The following is a 26117-nucleotide window of genomic DNA, read 5'->3' as shown; positions in this document are numbered from 1 at the left end:
TAAGCCAATATATTATTTCCTCCATAGAGATGGGGAAACTAATGCACAGAGAGCTTGGTGGCCATTTGAGAGTGCGGTATGAATTAGGGTGGGGCCATGCCATGGTAGCCATCTCCTGACTTTGGCCTGTGGATTTCTAGCCTAGTTCTCTCCTGGGCCTCTGTGACCCAGGTCTCAGCTGGTGTCTAGCCTGAGGTAAGCTCTGGATTCCTAGGTGGGGGATGGAGGGTAATCCACCCAATGTAAGACCTCTTCCAGATCAAGCAGCCCTGGCACAGAGAACCACGTGACCATCACTGCACCCTCCCGGCTGTGGCAGGGTTCCAAGCCCTGGTCTCAACTGCCACGGGACTTGGTGGCCAAGCCTGGGAAGAGCCCATTGTCTTCTTGCATCACCGCTGGCTGTGTGGCTGCTGGCTAGCTTGCTTGTTCATTATTTGTTTTGTGGAGGCTGCCCTGAGTCCTATATTCAGCCACAGCTGGGCAGCTGGCACTTGCTCAACTTTTGCCCCAGTCTACCCTAGAATCTCAGTGGTGCTAATGGAAGACTGCTGCCTGTGTGTGTGTACGCGTGTGTGTGTGTCCGTGTGTGTGTGTGTGTGTGTGTGTGGTGTGTAGGAGAAGAGGGAGAAAAGAAGGTGTTAAGCCTCCTGAAAAGGTAGGAGATTTCTGTCTCCACTGGGGGCCTGGTTTTGGGTTGAGAGAAGTCAGGTGTGTATAAATTGACCATGGTTATTTGCCTTAACCACCAGTGGGAGGACACATGGGTGGTCATGGGGTCATCCTGGCTATTGTCATAGCAGCAGCAACAGTAGTAATAATAATAGTTAAGTTAAAATAATGGCAGCTACCAGATATTCAAAGCTTACTATGTGCTAGACAATGTCCTAAGTGCTTTAAATAGATACTATCTCACTCCACATTCTACTTACGACATTTTTTCAGCTGCCCTGTTTTCCAGGCAAGAAAGTGAAGCACAGGGCTACCTTCCCATCTGGTAGCCCAGGGTTCTCTAGCCCTGATCTATTTGTAGGATACCTTTGCTTCCCCATGCCCCTCCACCTGCCTACCTAGGCTGCCTATGTGAGACAGTGAGGAAGGAAGGGCAGGTCTACTTCTCTTCTTACCTTGGGGCTGCTGACTTGCTCTGACTACGGAGACTCCTCCTGGCTCTTTCCCAAGGCTACCAGCCTCTTTTCCTTTATGTCTGCTCACTCATTGGCTATGCATTTGGGAAGTCAGGGGGTTGCAGAGGACGTGACTCTCTCCTGCCATTCCCCCTCCTCTACCTTTTTTCTCCAGAAAATTCCACAAACCCAGTGGGTTAAAAGTGGCTCCTCCTTGGCCCTGTGTTTGATCCACTGCCATCTCTGTTTGGAGGCAGGCCACTTTATATTTTACTTCGTTTCCCATGAGCGGTGGGCATGGGTGGTGAGGGGAATATTGTTCCGTTCCTCTGTTTGTCCCATTCTGAAGTGAAAGCTCACAGGATCCCTCCGGGTCAGAGGAGTTCAAGGACATTAGTCACAGTTAATGGTGTTGATAAGAAGATGGATACAAAGAGAGGGTGGAGGGCAGTATGGGGTGGCAGTAGGGAACTCACCTCTGGCTCTGCTTTTGTCTTCCCATTACCCCTTTGTACTGGAAACAGTGATAATTCCCCCATTTCCCAGCAGGAAACACTGAGACTTAGAAGGGCCCCAGGAGGGAAGCCTGGAGAACTCGTCCTTTCCCTCTCTTCCATTCTCTGTCCAGGAGCTGACACTGCCTCTTAGCAGGTGCTCAGTTGGTCAGGCCCAGTGAGTTAGATGCAGTCCCCTTTTTCATCACTTTTGGCAATTTTGTATTTTTTGAAACAGGATCTTGCTCTGTCACCCAGGCTGGAGTGCAGTGGCGCAATTACAGCTCACTGAGGCCTCAAGTTCCCCGGTTAAGTGATCCTCTCACCTCAGCCTCCTAAGTAGCTAGGACCACAGGCATGTGCCACCATGTTTAGCTAATTATTTTTTTAAGAGACGGGATCTCCCTATATTGCTCAGGCTGGTCTCAAACTCCTGGGTTCAAGCGAACCTCCTGCCTTGGCTTCCCAAAGTGTTGTGATTACAGGCATGAGCCACCACACCCAGTGCGAATTTTATTAAAGTGAGACATACAGTAAAGTACACAGATTTATACTTTCTACTTTTTAAATGTTATTTGTCTGATTATAAAGGTAAAAATCATAAACTTTGAAAAGTGACAATCAAAAAACCCCAGTTGCTTGGGAATAGCAACCGTTAATATTTTATGTGTACTTTTTCTGTTGGTCTTCTAATTTGAGAGTTGTTGCTAGAATCTGGCTGTTGGGAACAGAGCAAATAAGGACAGGGGTCATGGAGGGCTCATTGCCCTCTTCTCAGGATGTTTCCCGGTTACAACCCAGCTTCTGATCTTCACCTGCAGCTTAGAAGCAAAGCGTTCATTATCACCCCTACCCCAGCTGTTAATAAGTTAAATAATCTGCGATAATACCACAGAGGCCATTATTTATTGAACAGCCTGCTTTGTTCAAAATACAAAAGTCAAGTTTGACATGTGAAATGAGATTCCTAGGGCTTGGAGGCAGGCCTGTCCCTGGGGACACCAGTTGGCCTAAGTGAATTCTGTGTGCTCACACACTTCTGTTAATAGATTGGTGTCTACCTTCAGTCTGCTTCTTAGGCCTCCCTTTGGGGCTTGTGATCAAAGCCAGAGGGTGGGAGCCCTGAATGGGAAGATGTGACCCCATTCGTGGACTTAGCAGCCTCAACCATGTGTGTCCGAGCCTCCCTACCGAAACTGGCTTCTGCTGGGGCCTTGAGTTGTTTTATGTGAAGTGCTCACAAGAGTGCTCGGCACATTTTGAGAACCTTGTGTTAGCGAATACCATCACCATCAAGGTCACCATCATCTCCTTATCCAGGCTGGGATAGAAACTGTCAGAACTTCAAGAGACGTTAAAAACGGTCCCTTCTGTGGTTCTCATGCTTTAGCCTGCATCTGAGGTGCTGGGGGAACTTGTTAGAACATGGATTGCTGGGCCCTGCCCACACAGTTTCTGAGGCAATAGGTATGGGGTGGGGGCCAAGAATGTGTGTTTCTGACAGGTTCACAGGTTCTGCTGATGCTGCTGGTCCAGGGACCACACTTGGAGAGCCATTAATCCAATTCCCTCATTTTGCAAGTGGGGGCCTGAGGGAAAGAACTCAGTAGGGAGCTTAATACTATTTGGTTTCAGAGCTAGAACCAAACCCAGGTCTGCAGCCCAGTGCTTTAACCACATGGTGTTCTGGTCATCCATCCCCCTGGAAGTGCCCGCAGTTGGGTGGTAAGGGACTGCCTTCCCAAGAGTGAAATCGTTTCAACTCTGGAAAGCAAGCAAGAGCAGGCACAGCAGGCCTCTGAGGGCCAGGAGTCCCAATCCTAACCCTGCTGTGGTCTCTCTTTTATGATGTTTGGTCATTCATCCATGTATGTATCCAAGAAGCATTTACTGATTAATTACCTTCTGTGGGAAAAGAGCTGTGTCTGGCACTGTGAGGGTACTTAGACAAACAGGACGTAGGAACATCTCTTCCTGTTCAATCCCATGGCGCTGCCATTTCCTGCAGTGGGCTCTGGAACCTTCTCCCGAGGGGCACACAGTGAGAAGAGAGGACTTGGAGTAAGGAGACTGGATACTAATCCTTGCTCTGCTCTGACTTAATGGGTGGCCCCAGGTGACCTCTCTAGGCCTCAGTTTCTTCATTAGAAAATTCTGTGAGGCAATGAGTGAAGTGATGGTGAACAGAACTCCTTTCCCAGCCTGAGATTTTACAACTCTGGGGGCTTTCAAATAGCTTGTAATGGCAGCTGTCTTGGTTTCAATTTTTAATCATTTATTTAGTACCTTGTCCCATGTTTTCTTCCTTAATATGGAACAGACTGGACTCTCCTGGTGTATAAGGTGTGAGGAGCTAGAGGAGACAAGATGCCTCTCATGCTTCCACCTCTCAGGTGTCTTGTTATCTGCTGAACACTGCCAACTGCAGTGGTGGTTGATACAGCTTGGCTCTGTGTCCCCATCTAAATCTCATCTCAAATTGTGATCCCCACGTGTCAGAGGAGGGGCCTGGTGGGAGGTGATTGAATCATGGGCACAGACGTCCCCCTTGCTATTCTTGTGATAGTGAGTGAGTTCTCACGAGATCTGATGGTTTAAAAGTGTATGGCACTTCCCCTTTGTGCGCTCTGTCTCCTGCTCCGCCATGGTAAGACGCGCTTGCTTCCTCTTCACCTTCCGCCATGACTGTAAGTTTCCTGAGGCCTCCCAGCCATGCTTCTGTACAGCCTGTGGAACTGTGAGTCAATTAAACCTCTTTCTTCATAAATCACCTAGTCTCAGATAGTTCTTTATAGCAGTGTGAGAATGGACTCATACAGTGGTTTTGCCCTCATAGTTTTAATTTGTTTTTCTTCTTAGTCTATTGTTTATTTTATCCATAATGAACCAGGAAACATATGGAACTTCATAGAGTTAATGAGGAGCACAATAATAATAATAATTCTACAAATTTGTCTGAAGATGATGGCTACCAGATTGTATTCATTTCACCAGAATTTTTACATGACACATCAAGATGTTTGAGTACTAAAAAAAAGTGATAATTATATCTGAAGTGGATTTTCATTTACTGGGAATAAACACTATACAACAAAGAAGTGCATGTAAATCAGTCTGAAAGCTTCTCTTTTTTAGAAGCAAAATTTAAAACTGACAAAGCACCAAGTGTATGAATTTCCAACTTCAGCATGTGAGAGCAGCTTTTGACTATTTTTAAACCTTAACATTTGATGAAATTATTGTAATATAATTTGACCCCCAAGACTGATATAACATCTAAAAATGTGTTAACAAATCATGCTTTTCTTTTCTTTTTTTTTTTCTTTTTTTGAGATGGAGTCTCACTTTGTCACCCAGGCTGCAGTGCAGTGGCATGATCCTGACTCACTGTAACCTCCACCTCCCAGGTTCAAGTGATTCTCATGCCTCAGCCTCCGGAGTAGCAGGGACTACAGGTGCATGCCACCATGCCTGGCCAATTTTTGTGTTTTTAGTGGAGATGGAGTTTCACCATATTGGCCAGGCTGTTCTCAAACTCCTGACCTCAAGTGATCGGCCCACCTCGGCCTCCCAAAGCGCTGGAATTAGAGTCATGAGCCACCACACCAGGTCAAATCATGCTTTTATTATCTAGTTAATCTGGAATAAATTGAACAGTATGTGCCATTGCTAAATGGGGAAAAAGTTGAAATTTGCCTTTATGCATATAACAATCAACATTAAATATTGTGTTAAAACTACACTTTGTAAAAATTTTCGTAGTAAGCTGATCTAAAATTACATATTTTAAAACTTAAAATAATCAACATTAACCAAATATTCTAAAATTCCCTTGGGGTGATCACAAGATAAAAAAGATGAAAGGATTAGAAAGAACAATCTCCAGGATTCTGGCTTTGATGCTCTGGAATTCTAAGATGGTACAGGGTCTGAAAATCATGAAGAACAGGTGAGTATAGTAGTTTTCTAGGAGTGAGGGATGTAATGTGCCCCCCATGCCCTAGGATTGTTGTTAGAAACAGGGTTAGACACAGTCTTTAAGAGTCTACATAGCAGAACTAAAACCAGAGAGCAGCTTTCTGTCTAATTTATCCAAGAACTTTCTAATCATGGGAATCACTGGATATTAGAATTGGAAGGAGCATTAGCGATCATCTGATCCCATTAGAGCTGCCCCCAAATAGAAAGTGGAGTAAGGCTTGGCGTGGTAGCTCATGCCTGTAATCTCAGCACTTTGGGAGGCTGAGATGGGTGGATCATCTGAGGTCAGGAGTTCAAGACAAGCCTGGCCAAAATGGCGAAACCCCATCTCTACTAAAAATAGAAAAAATTAGCTGAGCGTGGTGGCATGTGCCTGTAGTCCCAGCTACTTGAGAAGCTGAGGCAGGAGAATCTCTGGAACCTGGGAGACAGAGGTGGCAATGAGCTGAGATCACGCCACTGCACTCCAACCTGGGTGACAGAGTGAAACTCCGTCTGAAAAACAAAACAAAACAAAACAGAAAGTGGAGTGAGAACCCTTGTGAGAAGTAAGTGCTGCATCTTAGGATGTGTTTAAGCAGAGGCTGGTTGACCCATGCCTGGGACAATGGCCTCTGTTTGGGCCTTCATGGCTGGAGCCTTCCTGAGGCTCAGAAATGAGCATGGCCACATGGGCAGTATTCCCTTCCATCCTCTCCTACCAGCTGAGTTTTCTTTGGCAAAGTTCAGTCCATAGATGGGTGAGCTCAGGGCCTGGTCCTGGGACTCTGGGGGTACTGCTGTGGCACCATGGAGCTCTCACCAGCCTCCTGGGCTTGCCTCATCTGGGTGAGCTGGCTTGTGTGTCTTCAGTGACATGAGAATTTTAAGTACATGTTTTGGGGACGGGGGGCAGTGACCTTTGAAAGAGAGGCTGACGGTCTGGTCTGGAGGCAAGTCCCATGGACTTGAATTCAAGACACACCTGGGGCCTTGCCTAGCCCACAGCATCTACTGCCTTGTCAATAGACAGTGTTCCCATGCCACCTCCTCCCAGCCTGGCTTGATACTATTATGACCCCACTAACAGATGGGAAGCAATGCTGTGGAAAGCCTAAACCCCAGATAATCTACAACCCACATTTGGTTTAGGAATGATCTACTGGATGTCATTTCTAAAACATAGATTATCCTTCCTAATTTTTATTTAGTCAAGGCTGAAAAAAATGTTTTAATATACTTGGAGTCCATATTAGAAGTGGCTAGCCTAGAATGTGTTCAGGCTCAGAAATAAGCTGTCCCAGACCTGAACATTTGCTGCAGATAATTGAGGATTGCTTTTAGTTCCCCATAATCACATTAGCTCATATTTTTGTATGTTAATCCTCTTCAACTTTAGTTATTTCCTCTGTGTGTATGTGTGTCCCCCATGTCCCCCATTTAGACTTGACTGGCTTCCCAGAGCTGCAGCCTAGAGCCTTCTTTCTGCATCTCTTTTTACCTAGGGCTTAGTCACTGGCTCCTGTAGTACTTTGAGGTGTAGTTAAGCGGAAGCCAACTGAAGCATAGGGTTTATAACCTGGAGCCAGTGCTTTGTGTTCTATTCCTATCTGGGGAGACCTTTGTTGGGTATATGTGCATGTGTCCTAAACACAGCTGTTCACACAGCTGCTATCTCTTGGTATTGTGCCAAACCCATTTCAGCCCCCTATATCGCACTGAACTGAGAGAAGACTGATGCTCTTAGCTTGTCCCACTTGGAGAGAGAGAAGGGAGTCCCCATGATGAAGGTGTGAATGAGTTTCTCAGCTGGGTTTCCCAAAACACCCCCTTTCTGCCTGCTATTCCTACCCATCGGGGCCAGCTAAGCACACCCCTGGGTCTCTCCTGGCAAGGGGGAACCCATCCGTAGGGGAGAGAGGGGGAGGAAAGAGACAGGCCACAAGAGAGCTGATTGTGGGGCTTCTGCTTGACTTCTTTTCTGCTCTTCCTTGGGAAGGGCTCCAAGAAAGCCTCCTGCCTGTCTCACAAACCTAGACGTAGCCATTAGCATAATCTCACAGCTAAGTTGTTCACTGACTGCCACTAGGCTGCCCATTCTCCACCCCCACCCACCAGCCTTTTTGCCTGACCTATTCATAGACTCTCAGCAAGAGCCAAAACTCTTGGCCAGTTATCAGTGTCTCTTGTTTGCTCTGTTCCTTGGGTAGTGGGCTCATCAAGGGGATGCACGAGTTGGGGGCTGCGTGGGAGTAGCCTCACCTACTTCCATCTCTGTCACGTCAGGCCCCTTCATTTTTGGTTGATGCCTAACCCAATAGGTGAATGCCTGTCTTGCCGGTAAGGGAGCTGGCACCTGGGAACTTGGCATGAGACAGTAGACCCCGGTTGCATTGCCTTCCCCCACCCTCCTGACCTGGGAAATCCTCTAAGCTGACCTAATTACCTGCAGTAGGGAAAGCATATGGATTCCCAGCAGATGCTGCAGTTTGAGGAGGGAGGGGACCCTGGGACAGGTGGGTGTGTGCATGACTCTGGGATTAACCCTTTGGCTGCTGCCTCCTTAGGACAGCATCTCCTTTCACTTTGCCATCCTTGTGGGAATGAACAACTCTGGAGTTCTCTCAAGCTGGTTAGCCCTCTCCAGGACATTCATCTCTGAGACACAAAGCATCAACTTAGTGCCAACTTAGCACTGACTTGGGGGACTTTCTGCTCCTTTCACTTGGCACTGATCATCAGTAGATGGGTCTACTTAGCCAGAAGCCCTAATCTTTGCTTCTTCAAGGTTCCCTGTTCAGTCCCCTGGCAAGTCGTTGGTAAGAAGTAGTTTTCCTCTGAGCCCTCTCCTGGCCTCACTCTGGGCTAATAGCTGCTTCTCCAGACCCAATACCATCAGAGAAGCTGAGATACTTGGGAGTGGTATACAAGGTATCTTCACCCAGCTCATCACGCAGTGATTGAGTGTGTGCTTTGCTAATAGTGTCTTACATTGTCACAGTGCTCTTTTACTTGCATTGGAGAGCCTCCTTTGAGCTTCCTGACAGCACTGCAAGGTACTCTTGGGAGCCCTCACAAGGACTCCTGAGACTCAGGCTCCATCAGTGAGTGAGGGATAGAGCCAGGATCTATCTGCTGTCAGTCCACCTGACTCCAGCAACAGTGCTCTTCGCACTATCAGAGCTGCTGCATTAGTGTAGATAGAGCATATGTATAATGAGACTTAGCCTCTTACCTCAAGGGCATTATCTTAATTTGGAAGCAAGGTTTACCCATGCAGAAAAAGACTCAAGAATAGTATTCCATGCTGAAACACAACTGTATAACTGGGAACCAAGAGACAGCAATGGGATTGAGAAGGAGAAAGGCCACTGTTGACTGGAGTCATTGGGGAAGGCTTTGTGGAAAAGGCAGACTTTAAGCTAGACCTTAAAAGATCAATAATATTTTGATACATGGTGAAAAAATGAAAAAAGACTTTAGAAATTAGGACCTAGGAAAGACTGTGGTGGGAATGGGGTGGGTGAGATATGGGGAGGAGGAATAGTAAAGAGACCTCTGAGCACAGGGCAAGGTGTATTATTGAACAGGAGGGCACTGAGCGAGGGCTGAATTCCAAGGTCAAGTCAAACCCAGTTGGACCCAAGAGACTGGAGGAGAAGAGGCCAGGGCTGCCTCACACAAGGACCCTTAGAACAGGGACACAATTCTAAAGAATTGCCTTGGACCTCACCCTCCAACCCTTGCTGCTATGGTCCCACCTGCCCTCCATGCTCCTAGAAGCAGGAGTTTTAGACCCAGAATCCCTGCTTGTTGACATAGCTAGAGATCCAGCAGATATTTTGAGACCCACTGAATGAGGTCTCTAAAATGGAAACCATGTAACTGGGATTGGGCAGGAAAAGCTTTCAGGGAGGAGAAGCGCAAGAAAAGTATTTATGAAAGACCATCCTGTTGGACCTTTTATATATGTTTCATTAACTCTTAAAATGATCCTGTGAAGCAACTATTATCATTATCCCCAGTTCACACAAGAGGAAGCTGAAGCTCAGAGAGATTAGAGTAACTTGCTCTTGGTGACACCGCCAGTCCACGGCTAGGGCCTTTTGACTCATAATTGCTGTTCCCTCCTGCCTCCCTGCTTGTAAAAAGACTGAAAAGGTATGGTCTTTGCCCTCGAGAGCTTGCAGTCCAATTGGAAGAACAGGCTCAAAAGGCCAAGAAGACCCCTAAGAGTACTGGGCAACAGGGTGGGGAAAGTGAATATACAGACAGATGGCTGTTGCAGACAAAGCTTCCCAAATGAAGCTACACTTCGGGACATCAGTGAGGGCGGTGGACAGGGAGAAGGCCAGTTCTTATGGAGTTGGTCACAAAAGTGCCAAGGAGAGATGCAGAACAGGTGTGTGTGTGTGTGTGTGTGTGATTGTGTGAAGAAACATCTGCCAAACATATGTAAAAAAGAAACTAGAACGATCCGCCATGTACCTAATATCTAAATTTTAAAAATAAGTTATTGAGGTAAAATTTGCATGACATAAAATTAATAATTTTCAAGTGAACGATTCAGTGACATTTAGCAGATTCACAATATTGTGCAACTATCTCCTCTCTCTAGTTTCAAAACTTTTTCATCATCCCAGAAGATCACCCCATACCCATTGAAAAGTCATTCCCCATTCTCCCTCTTCTTATCCCTGGGCCATCACTAATCTGCTTTCTGTCAGTATAAATTTGCCTCTTCTGGATATTTCATATTAAAGAAATCATATAATATGTAGCCTTTTATAGCTGGCTTCTTTCACTTAGTTTTCACTAATGTTTTCAAGGTTCATCCACATTGCAGCATGCGTCAGTACTACATCCCTTTTTATGGCTGAATAATATTCCATCATAGGTATATACCAGAATTTGTTTCTCCATTCACCTGCAAATAGATTTTTGGACTGTTTCCACCTTTCTGCTATTATGCATAGTGCTGCTATGAACACGTAAGTACATGTGCTTGTTTGAGTACCTGCTTTCGATTCTTTGGGGGCATTTATATACCTAGGAATGGAATTGCAGGGTCATGTGGTAATTCTGTGTTTAGCTTATGGAGGAAATGCTAAGCTGTTTTCTAGAGGGTGCACCATGTTATGTTCCCACCAGCAGTGCATGAGGGCTCCAGTTTCCCCTCCTCTTCCTTGCTAGTGCTTGTCTTTTGACTTGAAGATGACCCCTTACAATTTTACACACTGAACTCAGCACAGCAGGTGCCACCTTTTCCTCAAAGTGGGCCCAAAATCCCACCCAGCTTGGGCCAGGAGCCTTGGCCGCTTCTCGATTCTGCTTCCCATACTTGCTCTGGCATCGCCAACCCTGTCTTCTCTTAGGTTGGGAGACTGGACTTGTAGAAGTTGGAATATCCTGCTATGATGGTCATCGGAGCAGAGTAACCCAAAATATATGCAGTTTCCTGCACGGCGTGCCCCTGCCTGCCTAGCAACAGGTCAATTGGCTGGTTTCTGGGCTGGGCTGTCCTGCCTGCCCCTCGAGTGCCCTCTGTCTCCCCTGTCGCAGCCCCCAGAATCCCATTGTGTGACCACGTGGGATCTCAGAGTCTGCTGACCCTGCTGCTGGGATGTTTTCAGTCCTGCTTGGGTGCCCCAAAATGTCAGCTGGCTTGAAGGGATGTACACTGCTAGTAGGGTGGTGTTTTTGTTTGCTAGGGCTGACAAAACAAAGTACCACAACCCTGGTGGCTTCAACAACAGAAACTTATTTCCCCACAATTCTGGAAGCTGGAAGCCTGAGATCAAAGTGTTGACAGGGTTGGTTTCTTTTGCAGGGTCCTCTACTTGGCTGCAGATGGCCACTTCTCCCTGTGTCTCCATGTGGTCCTCCCTCTGCAAATGTCTGTGTCCTAGTCTCCTTCTTCTTTTTTTTTTTCTTTTTTTTTTTTTTGTGAGATGGAGTTTCACTCTTGTCACCCAGGCTGGAGTGCAATGGCGCGATCTCAGCTTACTACGGCCTCCACCTCCGGGGTTCAAGCAATTCTCCTGTCTCAGCCTCCCAAGTAGCTAGGATTACAGGCGCCTGCCGTAACCCCCAGCTAATTTTTGTATTTTTAGTAGAGATGGGGTTTCACCATGCTGGCCAGGCTGGTTTTGAACTCCTGACCTCAGGTGATCCACCTGCCTCAGCCTCCCAAAGTGCTGGGATTATAGGTGTGAGCCACCAAGGCTGGCCTAATCTCCTCTTCTTATAAGGATGCCAGTCATATTGGATTAAGGCCTACCCATGTGAGCTCCTTTTACCTTAATTACCTCTTTAAAGGTCCTGTCTCCAAATACTGCTCAGTCATATTCTGCACCCATACCGGGATAGAACTCCAAATGTGCATAATAATAAGGGAGGGGGAAGGGCATCTGGGAGAGGCCTTGTGGTTCCTCTGGGCTCCTGTTTTGGTCTGAGTGACTCATCCAAGCAAATACAAAACAGGTGGAGGGGAAGAGAGTCATGATGGCAACGAAGAGGGCACTGGGGGCTTCGGGGAGGCAGGAGAAGCAGTGTCCATGATCAATAATTTATTCCGGGATACTAGGCAGGAGGGCGTTGTCATGGCAACAGGCAGCTCCAGCAGGGACTCCTCTGGAGTCCCCTCTCCTCACTCCCTCCGCTCTCCCTCCTGCCTTCCCTGCTTTCTCTTGCCGCTTCCCTTCCTCATCATTTTCCTTGACTGTCTCAGGAGCCTTTTTGCGGAGTGGAGACTGCTTGCACCTGCTCCATGTAGGAGCTCTGGGGCTCCCAACAGCCATGGCAGCTCCTTCCCCACCAGGGTCGTAACCCTGACTCTTCTTTCTGGAAAGACCCCAGTGAGGGGCCATCTCACTGATTCCCCACCGCCAGGCATCTTGCTTTAGTGGAAGCACACGGGGCACTCCTTTATCTCACAGCCGGTTTTACCACCCGTCTCTTGCCCTCCGCTATTCAGTTGAATGCACTGACTTTTTTTTTTTTTTTTTTTTTTTTTGAGACAGAGTCTTGCTCTGTCGCCCAGGCTGGAGTGCAGTGACACAGTCTCGGCTCACTGCAGCCTCTGCCTCCCGGGTGCCAGCGATTCTCCTACCTCAGTCTCTTGGGTAGCTGGGATTACAGGCGCATGCCAACACGCCTGGCTAATTTTTGTAATTTTAGTAGAGACAGGGTTTCACCATGTTGGCCAGGCTGGTCTTAAACTCCTGACCTCAGGTGATCCACCCACCTCGGCGAATGCACTGACTTCTAACCATGCTCTGCTCACTGTGCCAGGTGCTTCTGTCCTCAGAGAGATCCCCCAAGCCAGGCAGCCGGGCAGGGTCTTCCCCCGCCTTAGCCCCTAGATGGGACCATCCTTGGGACTGCTCATCATTGGCCACAGCAGTTGGTCCTTCATCTCTTCCTCCTGGCCTCAGTGGATGGGAAGATGCCAGGAGCATATGGCCAACCAGAAAGTCTGTGTACCTCACTATACTGTAAGCTCCATGGCAGGGATTCTGTCCTTAGTGCCACATAATGGGTGCCCAGTAAATTATCTGTGCTATATTGTGGAAAACATGAGACAGGTCTGAAGGATGTCTGAGACAACAACTGGGTCTTGGGTCTCTAAACCAATATTTCCCAGAGGCTGGGTCTTGGGTCCCGCAGCTGCACTGAAAGAATCCATTGAATATTTAAAGTTGTTTTTTATGCACATTAAAATTCACTGCTCCCCTAATTTACTGGCTGTCACAACTAGTAAGGGATCTGGGCCTAAAATAACCATTTAAGACTTAATGTTATTAGTCTTGTAATTGCTGCTAAGGGTCTTGTCTTTTCTCTGAGTTTGTAAATCCTCATGCACAAAGATTAGGAAAACATACCCCTAAGCTGGAGGGCGCCAAGGGGACTGGGCAGTTGGAGACCAAACTCAGCTGCCTTCCTGATGTGTCGGTTTCCTAATAAAGCCTTGAGCTGGGGGTGCAGATATAGCCGTGGAGCATCTGTGAGCATCCTTGGGGATCAGGGAAGAAAGGGAGGGGTTACCCGGCAGAAGAGTGTGGCGTGGGCTGCCCTCATGACAAGCAGCTGCCAGTGGAGAAAAGAGCCTTATCTTCAGGGAAGGGACAGCTCCTTCCCAGCCTACAGGCTCACACCCTGATGGCCCAGGAGAGATAGCAGTGATGTTGTAATCAGATGGCCATGATACTGCAGGCAGGGATTAGAGTCACCAAGAAAACTAGCTGTATTGGAAATGTCTTCCTCTGGCTTATCTCAGGAACTGTTCCTGCTTCTCCCTGCAGGGGATCATTTTCCAACATGCCTGTCTCTAGTCCTCATCAAAAAGCATTTATGAAAGGCCTGATAAGTTTTGGTGTGGTGAAAGGTCAGGGCACATGGGCTGACTGTCACTGGAGTGTGGGCCAGTGTCCCCTGTGCCACCCTCACTTGTCTGCCACCTGTGAGGGTCTCAACACTGCTGCCTGTGAGAGCTGCCAACCAGAGCCATCAGCTGCTGCTCTCCCATACCAGAGCTCTCCTAGCAGAATTTAGCACAGAAATTCTGCCCACTTCTTTTTTCTTTGGGGAAAAAGGTAAAATACACTTAACATAAAATTGGTTAAAATTTACTGTTTTAAAGTATGCAATTCAGTGGCATTTAGTACATTTACAATGCTGTGCAACCACCACCACTATCTAATTCCTTAAGACTTTTATTACCCCAAAAGGAAACCCTCTACCAATGAAGTGGTCACTTCCCATTCTTCCTTCCCTTTAGTCCCTGGCAACCATTAATCAGTTTTTTCTCTATAGACTTGCCTATTCTGGACACTTCATATCAGTGGAATCATATAATATATGGCCTTTTGTGGACTTAGTATCATGTCTTCAAGGTTTATCCACATTGTAGCATGGATCAGTTCTTCATTCCTTTTTGTGGCTGAATAATACTCAATTATCTGTATATGGCACATTTTTGTTTCTCCATTCATCCATTGACGGACCATTTGGGTTTTTTTTTTCTACCTTTGAGCTATTGTGAATAGTGTTGCTATGAACATTTTTGTGTACAAGTTTTAGTTTGAATACTTGCTTTCCTTTTTTTTTTGGAGACAAGGTCTCATTCTGTCATCCAGGCAGGAGTGCAGTGGTGCAATCATCTGTCACTGCAGCTTTGACCTCCTGGGCACAAGCGATCCTCCCACCTCAACCTCCTGAGTAACTGGGACTACAGGCATGCACCACCACACCCAGCTAATTTTTGTATTTTTTGTAGAGATGAGGTTTCTCCATGTTGCCCAGATTGGCCTGCAACTCCTGAGCTCAACTGATCCACCTGCCTTGGCCTCCCAAAGTGCTGGGATTATAGGTATGAGCCACTCCACCTGACCTGAGCACTTGCTTTCAATTCTTCTGGGTATATACCTAGGAGTGGAATTGCTGGGTCATATGGTAATTCAACATTTGGCTTATTGAGGAACTGCCAGACTCATCTCACTTCTTTTTTTTTGAGATGGAGTCTCGCTCTGTTGCCCAAGCTGGAGTGCAGTGGCGTGATCTCAGCTCACTGCAAGCTCCGCCTTCAGGGTTCACGCCATTCTCCTGCCTCAGCCTCCCGAGTAGCTGGGACTACAGGCTCCTGCCACCACGCCCGGCTAATTTTTTGTGTTTTTAGTAGAGACGGGGTTTCACCATGTTAGCCAGAATGGTCTCGATCTCCTGACCTCGTGATCTGCCCACCTCGGCCTCCCAAAGTGCTGGGATTACAGGCGTGAGCCACCGCACCCGGCCTCTTCTCACTTCTTGACACATGCCAGTCTGTGTCTTCTTTTGAGCGAGTGGACAGCCTCCCTGTACCCACTCCAGACTCATGAACTTTGGCAGCCACTTTTGGTTGGTTTCTGGTTCTTAGCCTCTGGTCAAGACGCAGTGACATGGGTGGACACAACATGGGGATCTAGCATTAACAATGTGGTGATTTCTAATTATTTTTAGTGGTGTTACCAGATCTTATTTACTCATACATGTGCTGTCCTCTGAAACTGTATCATGTTGCGGGCTGCATATTTGTTCCTATAATGAAGCCAGTGCTCAAAACCTTGTTTCATCCTGTGTAGGAATAGCCTTCAGAGTTCTTGCCTTGATAATCATTCTTTGCTTTTGACACTAAACAGTATTCCCAACTGCATCACCCACCATCTTTCCCATTCTTGGCTCTATCTTTCAACTTAAGAAAAAAAATTGCCATCTACCCTCATAGGATAAAGATTTGTCACCATGGGGTCCCATCAAAAGAATATACTGTAGGCTTGAAAGCAGTTCCAAAAGAAAAGCTTCTGAAATGTTCTAAGCACTGGTGGGTGCATTGTTGGAATATGTATATAGCTTCCCAAGGGGACTTCTTTGAAGGAGACAGCACTAATTTAAATGTATAAATTCTGGTGTGTTCATTTAAAAGATCAGCTGGAAGGCTTTATAGGCATATAATAAAAAGTCGATGTGAATGGTTATTGAATTATGTACACCTTCAGGAAATCAAAGAAAGAGTTTTACTTTAGGAGTTTTAGAGAGATCAAGTTTAAAATATAACCTGGGAGTTTGGTGGGATGGTTAACACAAAATAGTATTACCCAGCTGCTAGAGAGGAGAAGGGTCAGTGGGGAGACCAAAGGCTTGGAACAAGCATCTCATCTTCATAAGGGTTAGGAGGTCACTTAGGTAGTCTGGCTAGGAAGGGGAAGTTGCTATTTTTATTATTCTCTATCTTTGGAGGGCAGTGTGAGGAGGGAGGCTGGTGAGAAGTACAGGTGAACTGGAACCTTGGTGAGTTAAGTTTTTAAATTTTTTAAATAGCACATCTCTTGCTATAGCCTAGACTACTCAAGGCTTCCCTGTAAACTTTAAATATTTTAGCCAGCTTTGGAAGCCTGGCAGAGAAGCTTTGGACCAAGCACTTACGCCAATGTGCTGGGTGTGTTTGACCTACTGGATGTGGTACTTTTCCTCCTCGTTCAAAAACTAAAGTCAGCAGAGAATGGGGTAGAAGTAAAGTCATCTGGAGAGTAGACTGGAGGGAAGTGATGGGTCAGAGTTTAGTCTGGTTCTTTCGAGATTTCAGAGGTACACTGGAGACTGGTGACACTGTCCCTATTTGACAACCAGGCCTGGGAAGTGGATGACAAGGTCAGCGGAATTTCAGAGCCAAGAATAGATCCCCAGCTCCATGCCATCACCACAGTAACTCACTCCGGGGTTTGAAGAATATCGCCCTCTGGGGAAATAGCGCTTCTGAAAACTGTTTCATGTCTTTGTCTCATTTATCCCAGCAATCAATTATTTGGGGTCAGATATTGATGGATTTGACAGCAAAGCAGTGAAGGATGTTGCAGTGATTTTTAAAAACATTTTTATTGTGATGAAACACAGTTGTCTATATAATAGAAAACTTGCTATTTCAACCATTTTGTAGACATACAACTCAGTTACATTTAGTATATTCACACTGTTGTGTAACCATCACTACTTTTCTGTTTCCAGAACGTTTTCACCCCAGACAGAAACTCTGTAACCAGCCAGGCGCAGTGGCTCAGGTCTGTAATCCTAGCACTTTGGAAGGCCGAGGGGGGTGGATCAACTGAGGTCAGGAGTTCGAGACCAGTCTAGCCAACATGGTGAACCCCATCTCTACTAAAAATACAAAAATTAGTCAGGCGTGGTGGCGGGCGCCTGTAGTCCCACTACTCGGGAGCCTGAGCCAGAAGAATTGCTTGAACCCAGGGGGCAGAGGTTGCAGTGAGCCAAGATCACGCCACTTCACTCCAGCCTAGGTGAAAAAGCAAGACTCTGTCTCAAAAAAAAAAAAAAAAGAAAGAAGGAAAAGAAAGAAAAGGAAGGAAGGAAGGATGGAAAGAAGAACGGGAAAGGAAAGGAGGAAGAAAGAGAGAGAGAAAGAGAAAAAGAAAGAAAGAGAAAGAAAAGAAAGAAAGAAAGAAAAAGAAAGAAACCCTATAACCATTAAGCATTAACTTCCTATTATCTACTCCTCCCAGCCTTTGATAATCTTGAATCTACTCTCTGTCTCTAGGAATTTGTCCATTACATTACATATATTTCACATAAATGGAATCATACAGTATTTGTTCTTTTGTGTCTGGTTTATTTCACTTAGCATAATATTTTCAAGGTTGAAATGTATCAGAACTTCATTCTTTTTTATTGCTGAATAATATTCCATGGTATGAATGCACACCATTTTGTTTATCCACTCATCTGTTGAGGACACTTGCATTGTCTCCATCTTTTGGCTGTTGTGAACAATGCTGCAATGAATATTGTATATAAGTACCTGTTTGAATTCCTGTTTTCAGTTCTTTTGGGTATACGCCCAGGAGTGAAATTGCAGGGTCGTATATTAACTCTTATGTTTAACTTTTTGAGAAACTACCAGACTGTTTTCCAAAGTGGCTGCACTATTTTACATTCCCATCCAGCAGTGTACAAGTGTTCCAATTTCTCCACATCCTCACCAACACTTGTTATTTTTCATTTTATTGATTATAGCCATCCTCTACACATCCTATAGTAGGTGTGAAGTGGTATCTCATTGTTTTGATTTGCATTTCCCTATAATGATTAATGATATTGAACATCTTTTCATGTGCTTCTTGGCCGTTTATGTGTCTTCTTTGGAGAAATGTCTGTTCAAAGTTCCTTGCTGTTTTTAAATTGGCTTTTCGTCTTTTGTTGTGGTTATTGTTGTTGGGTTTTAGGAGTTCCTGATATAGCCTGGATATTAAACCCTTATTAAGTGGAATAAGCTGTATCTTCACAGCACAAACCCTCAGCCTACCCTAGAGAACCTTGGGATTTGCATCTGTTTTCTCCCGTTCTGTAGGTTGTCTTTTCACTTTATTGATAACATCCTTCAATACATAAAAGATTTACATTTTGATGAAGCCCAATTTATCTCACCTTGTTGCTGGTGCATTGGTGTTACATCTAAAAGTCCATTAACAAACCCAAGGTTATGAAGTTTTACTTCTAGTTTTCTTCTAAGAGTTTTATGGTTTTAGCACTCATATTTGGGTCGTTGACCCATTTTTGACTCAGTTTTTATATATATTAGTGCCCCTTTATCCATGAGGGATACATTTCAAGATCCCCAGTGGTTGCCTGAAACCATGGGTAGTACTGAACCCCATATATACTATGTTTTTTCTTATGCATACATAGCTATGTTAAAGTTTAATTTATAAATTAGGCACGGTAACAGATTGACAGCAATAACTAATAATAAAATAGAAAACTTATACTGTAATAAAAGTCATGTGAATGTAGTCTCTCTCTCTCAAAATATCTTAATGTACTGTATTCACCTATTTTCAGACCACAGTTGACCTTGGGTAACAGAGACCTCAGAAATCAAAACTTTGAATAAGGCAGGGGGCACTACTGTAGTGTGAGGTTTGTAGTTTGGGGTATAACTTCATTCCTTTGATGTGGAAATACAGTTTTCCTAGCACCATTTGTTGAAGAAACTGTTCTTTCCCCATTGAGTGGACTTGGTACTCTTGTCAAAAATCAGTTGACCATAGAAATATGGGTTTATTTGTGGACTCTCAATTCTATTCCATTGGTATGAAAGTTTTTCCTTATCCCACTACAACACTGATTTGATTACCATAGCTTTGTAGTATGTTTTGAAATCAGGAAATGTGAGTCTCTGACTTTATTCTTCTTCTTCAAGATTGTTTTGCCTGGTTGAGGCCTCTTGCAATTTCATATGAATTTGAGTATAATCATTCTTGAGCATAGTGCTGGTTTCTGTTGGCTGAATACCCAGAGATAGAACTGTGGGGCCACAGGATAGAAGTATGTTCAGTCTTAGTACACACTGGCAGTTTTACAAAGTGATTGTGCCAATTTACCCTTCTGCCAGCAGTGTATGGGAGTTCCATTTGTACCACACCCTTATCAATATTTGATATGCCAGTCCTTTTGTAAAATTTAACCTTTCTGGTAGACTGCCCTAAAATTATGAGTCAAACATTGCTATCTCCTTCAAGGGGCAGCCAAAGTGCAGTCATCCACAACTTTGCTCAAGTGGACTTTCTCCTAGCACTGGGTCTTGGAGATTGCTTCTTGCTCCCTTCCCCATCAGCAGCAATCATGGTCTAGCTCAGCTCCGGAGGCTGGAGTTCTGGCTGGCGGAAGAGGCAGAATAAGCTGTATCCTCACACTGCCAAACCTCAGCCCACCTGAGAGAACCTTGGGATTTGGAGTGTGTGCGTAGTGGGGGCAGAGAGGATGATCAAGGGCTGCTAAAGGAAAAATGGTAACTGGATGCTGTCTTGGCTGCAGGAGTTGGATATGATTCCAGTGTGGATGGGGCTTTTGGAGCTATGCTGAGCCCTTGAGAGGTCAGTTCTTAGGTAACCATGCTTCCAAGAATTAAGAAGCTGGCAGACCTGTCTCATTTGACCTTGAAAAGGCTCTTTCAGCTACCGATCCTGAGTCCAGAAAGGGTAAAAGGCTTTTCCCAGCCCTACAGCACCCTGGGGCTGGAAACTCTCAGGCCTGTGCCTTATACTTGCTCAGCTCTAAAGGCCCTGAGGCAGTGAGCACTCTTTCCACTCACAGCTTGCTGCATAGGTGAACTCAAGTTTAGTAAACATTCACTGCAAGCCTGTGTGTGCAATACATCAAACTAGGCACCTTGGAAGCTGCAAAGGACATAATATGAACTCCCTGACTATAAGTTTTTCATCATCTGGTAGAGGAGGAAATATCTGCACATATCATTACAATGAATCTTTGCTTAGTGATGGAGATACATAATGTCCTTTGGAAGCCAGGGCAGGAGAGTTCATGTCTCACCTTGAGAGATCTGGTGCACCATATCCATGGTTAGTGCGTGGACATGAAGGGTTGGATTGGCTTCCTGGAGGAGGTGGCATTGGTACTGGGCCTTAGAGGATGAATAGGATTTGTTAGGCAAATTTTACTCCAGAGATGGAGTAAAGGAATTCTAGGCAAAGAAACAAAAAAAGCAGCAGTGTTGATGTTACTATCCTGGACATTTGGAGAAAAACAGGTGCAGTCGGATTACTGAATGCTGACAAGGGGGGACCCCTAGATGTCAGCCTGGAGGAGCTAGATTTGATTTTGCAGAAACAGGGAGTCCCTGTAGGATTTGCACATGGAAGATTTATTTAGTGTTGCTCCTAATTGGAGAGCATTCTGGTAACAACAGGGAGACCATGGGACTGCTCCACCCACACAGAAACAGAAATATGATACCCATATCCAGATAGACATATGTGCCCACAAACACACATACAGGAACTAGGACAAACAAACACACTGAGACCTAGAGACCCACATATCAAAACACATAGCCATACTATCAGAACTCACCACACACACACACACACACACACACACACACACACTACACAATCCGTAAACCCAAGAAAACACACATTCAATACCACACACATGTCCTGAATACCTATAGACACATGAAGGCTGACAGGTGCCCACATGTACTGAGTCACACTAAGGCACACACATACAAGTCAGATAGATCCCCTGTGCCTGATATACACAAATGCCCACCAAGCCTGGCAGGTATACATGCACATTTAGACTTGTACATACACCAAGATGCTTACACACACACACACGGCCAGAACATGCTCACACTCACTGAAGCCCCTCCCCAGAGACACACATGCTATCTACACACTCATGGTGACACGCTCATGCATAGGCACAGCCACAGGCAGACCCACATAGCAGCCACTCCAAGCAGAGACAGAGACAGGCCCTGGCGAGTACCGACTCAGCCCATGGCTGCCTGGTGGCACCTCACACCCTCCTCCAAGGCTCTCTTCTAAATGACTTGTCTCTTGGCTTCCAGCCCTGGGTCATCCTGGGGTCTCAGCCCTGGACAGGCCCTCGAGGCAGTCACATCCTACCTCCTACTCAGTGCTGAGATTTCTAAGCTCCTCTGACAGGGTTACCCAGCTTCTGCTTAAATATTTCAGACAAAATACTTTGTGGTGGCAAGTTTCCCGTTGTAATAGCGTTCACTTTCCACGCTGGGAAGTGGGGATTATGCACCCAGGGATGAGACTGGACCCTTCACTGCAGTAGTTACAGTCAGTGAGCAAATCCAGCTGGACGGCCTCTGGCCTGCTCAGTCCACCCTGTCCCCAAGTCCCTGTGGGCTGCACTTGGCCACAGGATCAACAGTTCCCCTAAGTCATTGTATTGCTGATCTCTTCTGGTGTGGGAGAGCAGGTGGGCTGGATGTGGCACACCAGACCTCTTTGGAGGGAGCTGTGGCTGGCAGGGGAGTAAGCCTTGGGGAATCGGGGGAGCACGACCTGGCTGCCCTGCCTAGGATGCCTAGGACATGCTGGCGCTCTCCCCCAGGCAGGCCAGCTGTTACTAGAGCCACTCTGCATTGGCACGGGCTGTCCTCTGTGAATGTGACCCACATTCAGGCCTGCCCAGCAGCTGTCTTCCCCCACCACATTCCTCTTTCTGGCTGCCAACCCCTCCTGGCTTCCTGTTCCCTATCGGCATTAGGCTCCCTGGGTTGAGAAAGGGGCTGCTGTCCACAGGTGGCTTTGGGAGATGGGCTGGGTAGGTGTGGCTGCCTCTATGAGGAGAAAAGCCGCAGGAACTGCAAAGCGATGGCTTCCAACACTGAGCTGAGCTCAGAGCAGGCAGAGAACAGGAGGCAGGAGCATGGGGGCAGCTACCCTCTGGGTCTGCCCACCCCTCCAACCCCCAGGCCACCCAGCAGGGGGTCATCTGGATGCCACCTGATTTTCTCAGCATTTTATCCCCTTTTGTTCCGCTTCAATGTGGGATCAATCTGATCTCTCCATTAACCCCTCTGTACCTTGCTGATATGGAAAAGGGCTGCCTCTTCCGGGGCAGAACTTTGCCCCTGACCTGGGCTGCTCACTCTGTTCTGGCTCTGAGTCTTAGGGCCAACGGCTTCCATCCTGGTTGTGCCTTTCCCCTCTATCCTTCCCATTCCCTTACAAACTCCATTAGCCCTGTATTCATTATAGGCAAGAGAAATGGCTCAACAGGAGCCCCTGTGAAAAGGCCAGATGGGGGCTAGATGTGGGGCTGGAGGGAGCCAGGGTGGAAGTGCGGGTTGTTGACTTGAAGCTCAGTATGAGCCAATAGTGGGATGTGGTGGTTGAAGAGGCATCACAACATGAGCCTGTCCCAAAGGGCTGCCCTGTGCACCCTGTGTGGGGAAATTATGCCCTGCCCTGGGCGCCATACCACAACGAGTACTTTATCTTGTTAACAAAAGTGATTTATGTTTACATTGCAGAACACTTAGAAAAGATAAATAAACACAAAGGGAAAAAAAGCAAATTATCCATAATTTCACTGCTCAAAGATAGTCATTCTTCTCCTATATTTATAATCTGTTTTTTACTCAATCTTCCATTTGATTAAAATATTTTACTATATTATTTTATCATTTTGATAAAATATATCATATTTCATTGCTTATGAGAGTATTAAGAGTACAGGCCAGTTTCTTAGCATTTACCATATGTATTAGGTACTGTCATTTAGAGAATCTTTGTACTCAAGTTGACTGTGATCCCAGTTATACAAATAAGGAAACTGAGACACAGTTTCCCGAGGCTCACCTGCACTAAGTAACTTGCCCAAGGCAACATGGCCAATAAATGGCAGAGCCAAATTTTGAACCCAGGTCGCCTGCTCCAGAGATCTTATAATCTCCACACTATACTGACTTTCAAACCATGGGTGTGCCATAGTTTGTTTATCATTTCCTGTAGTGATGGTTGTTTAGGTTGTTTCTAACTTTTTCTTATCATTATAAACAATATTCTGCTGAATATTTGTGTGACTTAAATATTTTAATTATCTTTGATTATTTAAGATCCATTCCCAGAAATGGAATTTATGCAATGAAGGGTATAAACATTTTAAAGATGTTTTCATGTTTTTCCAAACTCCCTTCTGGGAAGGCTGTTATCAGGGGACGCCTCCTCCAGGAGGGTAGGAGAGCTGAGCCTTACACTCTAGGAGAATCTCTGACCCAGTGAAGTTTGTCCATCTCAGAGGAAGCAGGACAATGTGGTGAGTGGAAATAGTTTCATCAGGGGAGGTTGAAGGGACTGGAGATATTTAGCCTGCAGAAGATAGGGACAAGGGCCACACGCATGGCTGTAATCAAATGTGTAATGGGCTGTCAAGTGAAAGAGAGAGGTTTGTCCTGAGGCTCTCGAGCAGAAGTGGACCAGGGGACCAAAGTTGCGGAGAGCCATTGTTCTATGCGGGAGCCATTGTCCTGTGTGGGGCCAGCACACAGCCCTGGATGGAACAGGGTGGGTATTACATAAAGGTTACATGACCAGCTGCCACCTCTGGCTTGGGTTCATGGAGGACGTGTGCATGGGGGAGGGCCAGGACCACCCCCGCCACACTGTGCTCCCCTACAAAACATGACGTCTCTGAATCTTAACAGGGGGGTCTGCTCCCCACCCCACCCCCGCCTTGGGGAGCCTGGCCCGGCCTGGTACGTCTCTCTGTCTATCCCCTCAGGAGCACAGCCTGGCTTGTGTCATGGGCCACACAACTCTTCCATTATGCATGAGGGAGACCCAGCGGTGAGCGAGTGAGCAAGCCGGCCGAGGGAGGGGTGAGTGGTTATTAATAAACAAGTGTATTGTGTGGCGTTCCATTCACGGCACTCTCAGAGGACGTGGTGGGCTTGAGATAATAAAGCCCTGTTTATGCCACGGAGGGCTGGGGAGGTGGCCGATGGGGGTGACAAGGAGCAGGGAAGCCAGGAATTATTTTGATTCCACCCAGGGCAGGGCTGCTGTGTTTTCTCTGAGGCCAACTTTCAGGGAAAAGAAGGATCTTGCTGGGATTTTGCTCAGGCCTAAGTCTGCCAGCTGGGATGGCCTGGGGCCTAAGAAATGCCTAGCTTCCCTCCCCACCTGTCCCCATGGAGGGAGACTGAGAAGACACTGGATGAACCAGACCATGGCTCCTTCAGGAGAGAGGTAGGATGGTCAACTCTGCCCTCCCTCTTGGCCTCTCATCCTCACCCCATTCCTCCTGCTTTGGCCTTCAAAGACTCTGAAGCGGTGTGTGCTAGGATTGTGCATACTTTCCCAACAAAGCTAAGACTGTGGTTGTGCACAAGGGCTGCAAGAATCTTCCCGGCCCAGGGAGTGGATTGGTTGGGGTTAAGATCTGAAATATGAAGTAGGCAGGCTTGAAGGGGAAAGAGGTGGTGGTACTGGTCTCCTGTCCTAAATGAGCTGAAATTTTAGGAGGAAGAGAGGCCAAGGACAAGGCTCCAAAGCCCCTGTGTGGGTGGGCAGGGGAGCTTTGATTTGAGGAATGAGGGTGTCTGGAAAAGTGAGATGCCGGAGAGCATTTTGGAGGAGGGAGACTCAGTGTTGTGCGTCTAATTGTGAAGCCTGTGTTAACTCTGTGGCGTGTCTCTGTCCTACGTTAGTCTTCTCCTGTTCCCTCGTTTGGCCATTTGCTCTGGGCTCCACCATCTCAAACCAGCTGTCTCCCTCCTGAGTCTTGGCATTTCTGGATCTCAGGATCTCAGGCCAGGAATGCAGAAGCTGCTGGTTGGGAGGAAGTGAGAATAGTCCCTTTTGCTCTCAGCTGGCTTCTAGGGATGGAGAGCAGTTTCTGGGTCAGGAGAGCCTTGGTTTCCTGTCACTTCATGCTAAACCAAAACAAGAGTGAAGACAGAGCCCACACAGGCTTATGTCACCTGGCCTGGCTGATGATGTTCACTTTGACCTTTGGAGGTGGCTTTGGTCCAGAGCTACCCTGAGTTAGGAAACTCTTTCATGTCAAGACAGCTCTGTCTACAGAGATGTGTACTGGTTTGTTGTTGGTTGGGAGGGAAAAAGGAGGCTGATGGAAGGGACAGTCTGTCTTGTCCTTTGGGTACAGGGCTCCCTGAAGCAGGGGTTTGGATCCAGTGACTTTAAAGTTTTGTTTGGGTTGAAGATTCAGTGACCGTACTTAACCCAGGAAAGTTCGAGGCTGCATTAGGGCCAGAACAAACTGATGATCCCAGGTTATTGGAGTATTGCCTCCCTGGCTCAGACCAATTCAACCTTCCCAGAGGCAGTCAGACCTCACCCCAGGACAGAGTGTCAGGAGCATTGCGGAGTGCTCCCTCAACCCTATGCACAAAGCAAACGGTACAGTTTTCCCTGAGCATCACGCATCCCAGGCCTGAGTGCCGCAGGATGATGAGGAGGCTCTACAGAGAATTGCAGCTCCTTCCTGGACTCTCCTTGGCTCCCACAGGCACTGTGGACACTTGCTTCCCATCTCCCTCCCACGGTCTGAAGGAGCAGTGACTATTTTTAGAAGCATCTGCATGCTCCTGGGAGCACTGTTTCTGTGGTTTATTGCTGGGCTGAATGCACAGGAGCTGGTGAGACAGCTGGGGCTGGGGAGCGCAGGCTTGTGTGTGGTC

General features: G+C 46.6%; 1 protein-coding gene across 48 annotated transcripts in view; it reads left to right on the top strand.

Moving 5' to 3' along the window:
• The window catches only part of NFASC (neurofascin), a 194489-nt gene that overhangs the window by 17717 nt on the left and 150655 nt on the right, over positions 1 to 26117 (top strand). For 5 of the 48 annotated variants that reach the window (XM_034944715.3, XM_063597580.1, XM_034944710.3 and 2 more), the window contains exon 1: positions 24391 to 24663. The exons of 24 other annotated variants lie outside the window; for them this stretch is intronic. In XM_034944715.3, coding sequence (XP_034800606.2) covers positions 24416 to 24663 — 248 coding nt within the window. In that variant the 5' untranslated portion in view covers positions 24391 to 24415. Of the gene's footprint in view, positions 1 to 24388; positions 24664 to 26117 lie in introns of those variants that run through there. 19 more of the 48 variants (XM_008976566.5, XM_008976565.5, XM_034944754.3 and 16 more) reach the window with 9 other exon arrangements.

This window comes from Pan paniscus, chromosome 1, assembly GCF_029289425.2.
Source record: "Pan paniscus chromosome 1, NHGRI_mPanPan1-v2.0_pri, whole genome shotgun sequence".
NCBI lineage: Eukaryota > Metazoa > Chordata > Mammalia > Primates > Hominidae > Pan > Pan paniscus.
This window is presented reverse-complemented; position numbering and strand designations above follow the sequence as displayed.